The 12,309-nt window shown below is 52.8% G+C and overlaps 1 protein-coding gene across 1 annotated transcript in view; it reads left to right on the top strand.

The window, feature by feature from the left end:
• The window catches only part of SNX24 (sorting nexin 24), a 90,154-nt gene extending 78,204 nt beyond the window's left edge, over nt 1-11,950 (top strand). Inside the window, exons 4-7 of the mRNA XM_058677502.1 lie at nt 6,153-6,247; nt 8,063-8,095; nt 8,532-8,596; nt 10,995-11,950. Of these exons, the coding sequence (XP_058533485.1) occupies nt 6,153-6,247; nt 8,063-8,095; nt 8,532-8,596; nt 10,995-11,062 (261 nt within the window). The 3' untranslated portion in view covers nt 11,063-11,950. The remainder of the gene's footprint in view (nt 1-6,152; nt 6,248-8,062; nt 8,096-8,531; nt 8,597-10,994) is intronic.
• The last annotated feature ends 359 nt before the right edge of the window (nt 11,951-12,309 follow it).

Below are 12,309 nucleotides of genomic sequence, written 5' to 3'. Positions count from 1 at the left end.
TTGAACCTCTTCCCTATGCCTCAGGGAATTCCTCCTGTACCTGCAACCCCCAAAGTCCTGGGTCCCAGGTGACCACCCTCCTCACCCCAGGGGTCAGTTCACCTGCTGGTCATTGTCCCCCTGTTCCTGCACTGCCACATCCACACCATGGGATGGCCTCGTTAGGGAGACTGGGGTTTTCAGCTCTTCGCATGGCTCACCCCTAGCCTTCTTGGGAGGCTGGCTGGCATTATCCTGGGAGAGGCGTGTGGGCGGTGAGCCCCTCGACACCTTGAGGGAGCCACAATTCCTGCTCACCTGCGCCTCGGGCTCTCAGCAGTTGCCGTGAACAGCCCCTCTGTGTCTGGCTTAAGGGTAGTTACTCCTGTGTCCCACTCACTGCCTAGCCTTGTGTGTTTCTAGCTTTTGCTCCAACTTGTGACAGTTATCGTGAAACTCATTACTGACTAATGCATGCCAGCGTACATGCAGGATTGAGGTGCACAGTATTACAGCTGTACCCCAGGAGTCCCTGGGTGACCAGGTGGCTGGCCCTGGGCCTAGCAGTTCAAAATGCTACTCTCCTAACAGGTGCAGCGGACCCCACACTGATAGTTCAGAATCAAACACAGGAACTCTCTGTGCCTGAACTGTTGCGTGTTCCAGAGGCATGGCAGCCACGGCCATGAACTACTTTCTAGAGCGGGGCTGCAGGGGTTTGAAAGGGATCCTTCATGTGGGAGCCTTATTGCCAGACAGATATCTCTGGCCACAACCCAGCACTGTCAGTAGTGACGAATTCTGCTGGAAGCAACGAGCAGCCACTCCAGGAAGGCGCTTGTTGACAGAGAGCTGAGTGATGCTCCAGGCTCCCGGCCACATGAGAGGGTGCTCAGAGCTGGCGTACCCCAAGGTGTCGTTGGGTGAGTAGTCAGGGATTGTTCATGCTCTACCACTCAAAGCACAAACCTGCATATATACATACATGTGAGTTCCCATGCATGTAGATATATATCCACCTGCATGCATGTAACACTCAGAGGAGAAACATCTGTTGAAGGCCATGTGTGTGTCAAAGTCTCTTGGAGACGGCTCGTTGAACCCTCCTGTCAGTACTGGGAGGTAGATGGGCAAAACCTGGACCCCAGGTCTTGCTGGGAAACCCCCAGAGCTCCGGCCCCTGAAATGACGGGCTGGCACAGTAGCTTCGCACACTAATCCTCCGCGTGCAGCACTGGCATCCTTTACGAGCACTGGGTCATGTGCTGGCTGTTCCGCTTCCTTATCCATCTCCTAGCCTGGGACAGCAGTGAGAAATGGACCCTTTCACCCCATGGAGGAGACCCAGAAGAAGCTCTTGGCTCCTGACTTTGGGTCAGCTCAGCTCTGGCTGTTGAGGCCGTTTGGGGAGTGAACCAACAGATGGAAGACCGCTCTCTGTCTCCCTTCTCTATAAATCTGCCTTTTCAATAAAAGTAAATCTTCTGAACAAAAATAATGAAATGACTCTCCACTGAAAACTCATTTAAAAAATGAGAATAAACAAGCTGAAACAATGGGGAAACATGGGTTGAAATTTGAAAATGTGTTATTTCTAAAACTCAGGCCAGGCCAGGATTCCCTGAGCTCAGGCTTCTCAAGGAGCCATCAGCGCGTGGGTGGCTGCACAGCCTACTGCGTGAGCTTGTGCCTTTGGGAACCGGACACGAGGCTGAAGGCACATGGCCCCTCCCCTACACCTCCGCACGCATTAGCGACAGGTGGTTTCCCATCCAGCTGCCTAAAACAGTGGAGTCCGCTGCCTGGGACTTGAGTGTTCATTCCGTCCCTGCCGGCTGTGGCAGCAGAGTTCAGGGAACCTTCCTGCTCACGTCAGAGGGTGCTTGGCTAATCCCTCCCCACACTCCTCCCTCTGTAATCAATCCTGAGACACACATTGGTCATCAGTTTACAGAAAGCGCTACTTAAATCTGTCTTAGTGAACATTTAACAAAATACATGTTCAGAGATTTCTAGAATTTTCTCTGCGCCTTTCTGCCTCAGTGCCTCTGGTAGGACGGCATGGCTGCATGTTGGGAGGGTGTCTGAGGAGGATTAATGCGGCCCGTGCTGCAGCGTCAACAGCTTTGGCCTGTCTTTTGTTGTTAATGATCATCCTCGGATGTGGCCAGTGCATTGTAAGCCAATCTGTCAAGGCAAACAAACAATTCACCTTGTTAGAATTCCCTAAATCTTGCATGAATAAAACTAAAGGAACCCCAAGAACACGAGATGCCTGCCTCCATAGTGTGGTGATGGATGGCTTGTCTCCAGGTCTTGGAAATTAAGTAGTTCAGGTCATTAAAAGTGTCCCACACTTGTTATTGATTTAATTTGTTTTTAAAAGGTGGGGGTAGAGATAAGAACGCTGTTCCCTCCCACATTTTCTTCCCCCCACCCCATTCTGAGTGCTACCACTCACGTAGTTGATTAAAGCTCGCCTCAGTGTGTGTGCCAGTGGGTCTTGGTGTTAGAATGGTGCCACTACCACCCAGCTCCATGGATTTCCAGAAACAGTAACACCTTACGCTGTGGCAGAACCCCCTCGCTGTGGCAGAACCCCCTCGGTGTGTCCTATCCGCATTGAATCCTACAACTTGAGAGTGTGGGGCATCCCCACAAGCCCCTTGCATAGGTAAAAATTTAGATGAAGACCGCATGACTTGAAGGCAGCCAGCCAGTGAAATTACGCTGCAGGCAGAGGGCTTCTCTTTGTTTTTGGAACTCCTCATGTTTCCATGTCAATAATCCCCGAGGAACCATGTGTAGAGGCAGACGTGGATATGGCTGGAGGCGTGGGACCTGGGAGGTTCAAGGTGAAGCTGCTGTTCTGTGCACCTGTGGGTTTGCGGCTGCACTCCACTGGCCACACAGTGGCCACCGCTGAATCCCAGTGCCTCATGTAGGAGATGCTGGTCTCTGCCTCCCCTTGGCTCGTTAAGCCTTGGTGGGTACAATGGCTGCGTGAGGAGTAGCCACAGCCCCAGACAGAGCTGGCCTCTGCCCGGGTACTTGACAATGGGAGAGCTAGGGCCCTGGTGTAGACCTGCTGAGACCAGCTGATGGTGTTGTCTCTCACCCGTATCCTGGCCTAAGCAATAGTATTTCAAAATGTGGGCAAAAGTAGGACAACTCCAGATGTACATCATGACTCCAACAAGATGTGCTGTAGAGTCAGGTGACGTCGTATACATGCGACTCCACCTTCCTCTGCTCATTTCTTCTGTGTCTCGCGCATCAGCTCGGGTGGCTGCTCCTGGTCAGCTGTGGGTGCTATTTTTACCATCAGTCCTTATTATGAGGTTTGTATTTTCTCTTGTACTTTTTTATTTATTTGAAAGGTAGGAAAAGATGATAACTAGCTAGCTGGATGAATCGATCTCCCACCCGGTGCTGCCACGTTTCTCGAGTGACCACATAGCTGGATTGTGGCACCTAGAAACTGCGAACTCAAGCAGGTGGCCAGCATGAGTGGCAGGGTCCCAGCTGCCCGTGCCATCATCTGCCAGCTTCCAGGCTGTGCATCAGCAGGAAGCTGGAGTTGGAGTTGAGTCGGAAATCAAATCCAGGCACCCACATGTGAAATTTTTTGGCTTCCCAAGCAGTAACTTAACTTTAAATGAAATACCCACCTCTCTGAGCGGTTTCAAATAAACACAGGCTTATTGAAGAAACTCATCCACGTTAGCTTGATTTAGAATGACCCTTTACCATATGTGCATTAGTTTTAGGGGTCATTATACATATATACATGATATAGACAGATTTTTTTGTATGTATAGGCTTTGATGCATTTATCCCACTGTCTTTGGAGAACATAGCGAGATGGCAGGCAGCAAAGGTGCAGCCAGCTCACACACCCTGCAGGCTCTTTACAAGGACGGAGGGCCGGGTGTGCGGCCGGCTGGATAGGATGTCTCCATCCTTCAGTGGCGTCCCGGGCTTGGGATCCAGCCGCCCACTACTGCAGACCCTAAGGATGCTGGTGATGGCTCTGTAATTAGCTTTTAGCTGTCCGTGTGGGAGACTGGATTCAGCTGCTAATTCCCAGCTTTGGACCAGGTCGCCGACTGGTGCAACACATCACTGAAGGAGAACTCGATATGTTTGTCATCTGTGTCTTTTTTCTATTGTTTTGCTTCTCAAATAAATAAATAAAATTTTAAAGTTATAGGGGCTGGAGTCTTGGTGCAGCAGATGAAGCCACTCTCGGCAGTGCTGGCATCTCGTATCAGAATGCCATTGCAAGTCCTGGCTGGGCTGCTCTGCCTCTGGTCCAGCTCCCTGCTCCTGTGCCAGGGAAGGCCGAGTACTTGGGCCCTGTCACCCACATGCGAGACATAGGAGTTCCAGCCTCCTACTTGCAGCCTGACCCAGCCCTGGCCAGTGCAAGCGCTGGGGAGTGAACCAGTGAATGGACGGTCTCTGTCCAGTTCCCTGTCCCTTTGGCCGCAAGCATGGACACAGAAGTGCCTCCGTAGCTCATGAATTTCTCCTGGGATCACATACTCTGGCTGTCCGAGTATGGACACAGTTATGCCTGGTAGCCAGTTGGCTGTTAAGCATCTGACTTTAAGTCCAAGCCCTCTGTGCCGGGTTCTGGTCTCAGCTACCGACTCATCCAGCTTCCCACTGCTGCATGCCCCGGGAGCCTGCGGGCAGTGGCTCTGTGCCCGCCTAAGGAAGCCAGCCTGCAGCCTGCAGCCTGGCCCAGCCCTGACCCTGGTGGACATTGGGGAATGAACCCACAGATAGAAGGTTTCCCTCTGTCTCCCCGTTTTTGCTTTTTGCACATTAAAAAAATGAAAATAAACATAGTTTTAAGAGGAATATTTGAAATGAAAGAGCTTCGTAGATTTTTTTTTTTTCTCGGTAAGTGGACCAATTTGCATTTAGCAATAAAATTCTCAGGGACACTTTAAGTGGGCCAGTTCACATGGGAATGAATGTCAATTGAGCCTGATGCCAAAAGATGCTAGCTGAGGAATTGCAACTAAATTTTCCAGGTAGCACAACCATTTATAGTGTCTCCTGTAATGATGTGTATATGCAGGTATGTTAAAAGGCTCATGGAAAATGGAATTGAACATCAGTTTATGTTAGTGTGAAAAATTTTGAAATTAATGCATAGATGCATAGATTTCAAAATGTTCATTAGAATTCATATTACAAAAAGCTACACATATTTTAGTAGGTTTTCTTCTGCTCCAGCATAAGCTTGTCTTTGAACTCAGTTTCCCAAGAAAAATTCTGAAAATTTAAAAAAGATTTGTTTATTTTTATTGGAAAGGCAGATTTAGAGAGAAGGAGACACAGAAATCTTCCCAAGTGACTGCAATGGATGGAGCTGAACCAGTCCACAGCCAGGAGCCAGGAGCCTCCTCCTGGTCTTCCATGTGGGTGCAGGGTCCTAAGGCTTTGGGCCGTCCTCTGCTGCTTTCCCAGGCCACAAGCAGGGAGCTGGATGGGAAGTGAGAAGCCTGGACACAAACTGGCAAGTGCAAGAGGAGGATTTAGCCACCAGGCCATTATGCTGGGCCCCGATGAGCTTTTTTTAAAAAAGATTTACTTATTTTGGCTAGGAAGGCAGATTCACACAAAAGGAGAAAAAGAAGGAAAGATGGAGAGAAAGGCATCTTCTATCCACTGGCTCACTCCCCAAATGTCCACAACCACGGAGCTGGGCCAGCCTGAAGCCAGCACTCTGGGCTTCTGGTCAACCACCTGGGTGCAGGGGCCAAGGACATGGGCTGTTGCTCTCTGCTTTCCTGAGCTGTTAGCAAGGAGCTGGACTGGAAGAGGAACCAGAGGACCTGAGACGGCACCCATATGGGATGGCAGCACCACAAACGGAGGCCTCGCGTGCTGAGGGGCCAGCTCCTTCCTTCGTCAAGTGCCCTCAAAGGCCCCCTGCCTGCCCCGCTTGACGCCCGAGGTCCCCGCAGGTTCCGTCAGCATAGAAAGTATCAGCGTCCGTGACACCCTTGGTTCCTGGTGGCTGAAGTGAGGGCCGTGCCGGGGCTGATGCTGTTGCTGGATGAACTTTGATGGATGCTCGTGGCGTCTTGAGATGGCTTCTTTCACTGCTTAGCCAACTTCGTCTCGGTTTCTGACTCTCACTTCTGCTTCCGCAGGCTGTCATCCTAGAAAATGAAGAGCTCCCCAAACTGTTTCTCGACTTCCTGAACGTGCGACACTTGCCCTCCCTACCAAAGGCAGAAAGTTGTGGGTAAGAGCTGGTTTCCCCAGTGGCTGTCATTTCAAGTTGCTCTTGGGTCACTGGGTGGCCTGACACACCTGGGAGTGGTACCTGGAAGGGCAGCCTGGCCACGCCCCAGTCTTTTGTTTTGGGACAGCCCTCGATCGCCCCCTGCTTGTGGTCCAAGGAATTACCCCAGATCCATCTACTATCTCATGGCCCAGTGGCCCAGCCTCAGTTACTTAGGTCTGCATTTGTTACCTGGCCTGAGTTATGTGGAGACAGGCTGTTAGGGACCAATTTGTTTACCCATGAATTCTTTTTTTAAAAACATTTATTCATTTTATTGGAAAGGCAGATTTTACAGAGAGAAGGAGCAACAGAAAGATCTCCCATCCACTGGTTCACTCCCAAAGTGTGGCTATAACAGCTGAAACTGAGCTGATCCGAAAACAGAAGCCAGGAACTTCTTCTGGGTCTCCCACGCAGGTGCAGGGTCCCAAGGCTTTGGGTCGTCCTCAACTGCTTTTCCAGACCACAAGCAGGGAGCTGGATGGGAAGTGGAGCAGTCAGGACATGAGTTGGCTATAAGGGAATTCAGGGCACATAGAGCAAGGACTTTAGCCACTAGGCTACTGTGCCAGGCCCTAACCGTCTATTCTTGAACCAAGTCCCTAGCCCCTTGGCACGTATACCCATTTGTAGATTTGTAAGCTGTAAAAGACCTTGGGGATGATTCGGTGCCGCCCAGTTCACTTTGTGGTCGAGGAGACAGAGGTGCAGGAGTTAAGTGCCCCGCCTAGGACCTCACGCCTTGTGCCTGATGGAACTCAGACCTCCCAGTGTGGGCCCTCCCTCTCTGCTTCAGCCTCTAACGGCTGCACACCCTACTCCTTAACTGCTAGGCAACCAGGACATTTTTACAGTTTGTTTGACTTTTCACCTATTTGAACGATAGGTAGATAGATCCATCTCTGTCTCCTGGCTCCCTCTTCCAGATGCCCAGAGCAGCCGGCAATGGGTCGGGTAGAAGCCGGGAGGTAGGGAGCCCAGCTGGGTCTCCCTTGTGGGTAGCCGAGTCCCCAGCTCTCGAGCTGTCCTCTGCTTCCTCCTGGGGCGAGTTAGCAGGAAACTGCACAGCCCAGACTCAAACCTGCACTCAGATACATGAAGAGGGTGTTGGGAGCAACTGCTTAACCAGCTGTGCCCCCCTGAAGCAGGGTTCTGCTGTGCCCATTCCCTGGGAAGCTCTCCTGAAGAAGTGACTGGAGCCAGCCACTGGGCCAGCACATGGCAGCCCCCTGCCCGTAGTATCTCTGGTAGAACAAATCCACCTCCAAGTCCTATACAGCTGCCAGGGGAGAGGGCACATCATTTTCTCGCTCTTTGCAGAGCTGCCCGCAGGAGGCACACTCACAGCAGGATGGTTGGGGCCCTCCTGCCGAATGAAAGCTGCCTGCCCCTCTGGGTTCACCTTTTCCCCAGAACCCGCATCGAGCGTCGCACTGCGCTGCGTGCCGGCTCCACGTGTTAACTGCAGGGTTAGGTTTCTGGTGGGCTGTGACATTGAGTGAAGTCTCTTCACCATCCAAACCCCAGAGTGGCAACATAACCTTAGGATATGTAAGTGTTCCTCAAGAAAACCAGAATCCAAGAGTGGACGAGTCTTTAACTGTTGCTCGCTGAGTTCTCAGCCTTGCCTTGACGCGGTGGGAACCAGTAGGCCTTTTCATGTTAGGGTCTCCCGCTCCAGTGCTCTGAGAATGCCAGCTGCACTCTGCCTCGGTGACGGGAAGCTGGCCCCAGCTCACGTGGTCTTTCTCTTGTTGCCTTTTGTGCTTTTAGATCCTTCGATGAGACAGAATCTGAGGAGTCGAGGTAAGAACCAGGCCCACTGGGGCTTTGTTAGAGGCCCGGGACCCCGCGCTGGGCTGGGGGAGAAAGGGACCTGTGTAGGCCATGCATGTGCGTGGCCCAGATGTTTGCCGGGGGCTCACAGGACAACCAGCTGTGGTTAGGAGGAGGGCGAGCCCCGCATGATTGCATGCCGGACAATGCCGCTGGGTCGAATGCTCTGTCCTGCGGCGTCTGTCGGTGGACGGTGTAGGCCGACACGTGCTTCGCCTCCCGTGAAGGAGATGCGGCCGTGCTGCTGGGGCCTCGCTGGCTCTGCCTGTGTTGGCCACCCAGGCCGTCCCGCAGCGAGCCCGGAAGAGGCCCCGCGCAGCAGTCTGATCCCCTCAAAGCTAGTTTGTAGTGTTTTCTGTTTACCATCGTCCCCTGATGCTGACATGCCTGTTCTTGACCTTTGCAGCAAACTGTCCCACCAGCCGGTGCTGCTGTTCCTCAGGGACCCATACGTCTTGCCTGCAGCCAGCGGTAATCAAAGCTGTCATCCGCTCACTGCTCTTCACAGCTCTGACCCCGCGCCACGCAAACCACGTTTTTAATACGGGCCTAACAGAGTGACATTGGTCCCAGGCTTAATAATCTGCCAATAAACCACTGCTCTCGGTGTAAGGGACATTTAGAATTTTAATTGGGGCCGGCCTTCCAGAAGGACATGTAATTTTTTCTGTCTCTCTTACCAGGTTCTTTGGAATAAGGAGGGAACGGGGGAGACAGCAAGGGGAGGGTTTCCATTGTCTGTGATTTCTGGGAGGTGGTGTCTGGGCCTCTGCTGGCTTTGATCCGGCCGCTGGGGTTTGAAGGCAAGGTCCCAGGCCTCTTCATAGATTCTGCTGCCCCACAGCCCAGCACAGCCACTGCAGGGCCACGTCCATCCCTACCCGGCTGGTGGGGGTCCTGACATTCCAGGGTGCATTTCTGAAGGAGCTGCCTGTGTTCAGGGCAGTGAGCTTTTAGGGGTACAGCAGGGATCATTGCTGTCGCCTGGGGCCCTTCTCCGTGCGTGGACATACAGGCCGCTGGGAGCCGCTCCCCGGGCACCCACATACACCCCCATACGTGGTTTATTGCATTGTCTTAGCAATCATGCTATAATCACAGAGCGGGGAATGTCACTGGCATGGCCCTGGCAGGCCCCTGGCTCGCCTCAGTCCCCGTGGCACCGAGGGAGTTCCAGATGCCCCCATCTTCCCGTGCCCTGACACAGTGGCACTGGAGCCTTTGCTCACACGAGACCGCACAGCCGCCCATGGGAGATTGCGACAGCCTGGTCTCCCTGTGTGACAATAAAAGCCTGTCACCAGTTGGAGAAGGGGGCCTGCCCTCCAGCAAGGATGCATCAGCTCAGGTCGTGGGCCCTTTAAGAAGGGGACCTAGGGCCCAGTACTGCCCTGTGAAAACAAGTTTCCCTTAGAAAATTCCTCCCCAGGGGACGGGGAACAAAGGCTGAAGATTCCCTTCCCAGGTTTAGAGATGTGAGTGGCCTGTTAATGTTTTGGGGTAAAGTTACCTTGTTACAGTTCACCACTAATGTGACCCAGGACAGTGTTGTGAACAGGGGCCTGTACGAGCTGGACATTGTCCGGGCACTGTCAGGTCAGCCAAGTCCCCAGCTGGGCCCGTCACCCGTTAACCCGAGAGACCTCAGGGTTGAAGTGTGTGCCTGAGTTTGGGGAGCCAAGTCCTGTGCAGTCCACGGCACTGTCGTTGACTTCTGCCTTCTCTCCATCACACGGCACCCCTTCCTCCAGCGGCCACCCAGCTCATCTCACACCAGGGTCACCCACGCTGCCGCCATTCCCCTTGAACGGCCAAGTCCTTGTGTCATTCCACCCCCTGTGGCAGCCAGGCCAGCTTTCCAGCACCCTCGCGCTTGCTGTCACCTGCTGCTTGTCACTTTTCACACAGGGCCAGGGCTCTTTCTACTCTTCCTGCCCTCCAGCCTGTAAGCCCCCTCCCAGTCCTGTGAGGGCCCCTGACCTCCCACCCCTCCGCCAGGCATCCCCGACCCTGGCCTTGGCACCAAGCACTCCCTCTACCTGGTCTGCGCCATCGTCCCTGCTCATGACCTCCATCCCCTCGTAGCCGCGTCGCCTAGGCAGCACTGGGTCACAAAAGGCCATGACTTTCGTTTTGACATCCCGGATCGCTTTTTTTTTTTTTTTTTAAATTTCCTGAAATAATAAAGCTAGCGTTTTGGAGTGCTCGGTGTTAGCGTAGTTCACAATATAATGATGGACAGATGGACATTTCCAAATGAGACTTCTGACCCGTGAGCTGGCTGGTTCCCATCCCCACGGCTTACCCTGTGTACACACCTGCTCTGTGGGTTGTGTGGATTGCTTCCTGTGGAAATGCATCTGATCTTTCTGAGCTTGGCAGAATAGCTGTCATCAGAAAACAGCCCTTGGACACCCCACATGCAGGCAGGCCGTGTGCTGCTGCTCCGTGGAGCCAGGTGCTAAGAGCCCAACGCCCTCCGTGAGCCCGGGCCATGGTGGAAAAACTGCAGCCGCGTATTCCCAGTAGAAATCTTGGGATTCCTTGTAGCGTATTGAGATTTTGCTAGAAATTGAATTGCTGCTGCCATCCATCTTCCTTGTGAGGACACATGCAGATAAGGCGCTGGGGCCGGGCCGCTGTGGCCGGTAGAACATTGCTTTGATCAATACGCTACAAATCTGGCTGCTTGGTCTGCCACCACCACTCGCGGCATGTACCAGTGGTTTTAGCAGGCTGCTGGGGGGCCCATCCCAAACACGCAGGGCCACCCTAAGGACTGTTGTCACTTCCCAGGTTCCAGGGGTGGGGGACCTTAGGTATGACTTCCTGGTGCACAGAGAAAAGCAGGTTTCCTTTTGTCTTCCAGATTTCCCAAACGTGGTCATTGAAGGAGTTCTCCATGGGATATTCTACCCTCACCTGCAGCCCAGGTAGAAATCCCGCGCAACCACAAGAAGCTGAAGCGAGTTCCCACTATCGTCAAGGAATTGATTCCTACCACACTAACCTGCGCACGGCAACAGGACAGCGTTAGTCGGGGGTAAGATTCCAGTCATAGCTTAAGTCAGGGCAGGGCCGTTTCCTTTAGAATGGTGCTTTGAAAAACCAGCCGTGGAAGCAGGGCTGTGGTCAGCGTCGGGCCAAGTGTTTGAGAAGTGGGTTGGAGCGGCCGATGTGGACGCCTGGGAAAGGGGGCGTGGGGCTCACAGCGCAGCGTGGACCTGGGCTGCAGCCACACGTGGAACATCAGCGTGGACCTTCCTAAGGCTCGGTAGCCCTGCTCCCCAGTCTGTCCTGACCCCGTGACCCTGTGATGCCTCTTGGCGCCGTGTGACTCTGTCCGCCCATGAAGTCCATTTGGAAGTACAGCCCCAGGAGCATGTGAAAGCAGCATTCAGAAAAGCCAGGACAGAACCCAGCTGAAGATTAAAGTCCCCACACTGCAGGTCACCGTGTGGTGGACTTCCTCCTGCCCAGTGGTCAGTGCTCCGGGGGCACGTGACATGAGCATGCTCCTGGATTGCCCGTTGGAAAGATCCTGTACTGGAATTTGGTGCAGCCACGCCAGCTGGAGTCTCCTCCAGTCTGGAAAGAAGTGAGCGATCCCATGTTTGAAGACAACGTGAGGTGGCTGGTGTGTGCTCAGGAGCCACCTGTGCCAGGAAGAGTGGCAGGCCATTGAAGGGATAGTGTCACTGTGGGACTTGGTGTCATTCGCTCGTCTGCTTTGACCAATCTCCTGCTGGAGTGGACATGGGCTGACGGTGTGGATGCTACAACTCACCTGTCCAAGATGCTGACATCTGCGCTGGGTGCAGCTGAAGGACAGAGGATCCGCAGTCTGTCAGCGTGTGCTGGGGGGGCATTTCATTGACAACTCATTAATGGCTAGCCTATTGATGCTTATCAGTTTTAATAAATGTGTGGGAGGCTAATATTTAAATCAAAACTAATAACCACATCATGTATTTTTACTAGGATTTGAATAAAGGCTGCTGCAAACTGTTAACCATGTCTTGTGCAACATTCTGTTACTATGTGTCAGGAACAAGGCCTGAGCGATTTAGTGCATCAACCAAAAATAACTGAATAGTCCAACACTGGAGATGTTTCTAAATGGTTTTATGTTACTAGCTGTCTTCAATAAAAAAGGATCAAGAAATACGTGAATTTGCCTTCTC

This window comes from Ochotona princeps, chromosome 19 (genome assembly GCF_030435755.1).
Source record: "Ochotona princeps isolate mOchPri1 chromosome 19, mOchPri1.hap1, whole genome shotgun sequence".
In the NCBI taxonomy this organism is placed as follows: Eukaryota; Metazoa; Chordata; class Mammalia; order Lagomorpha; family Ochotonidae; genus Ochotona; species Ochotona princeps.
This window is presented reverse-complemented; position numbering and strand designations above follow the sequence as displayed.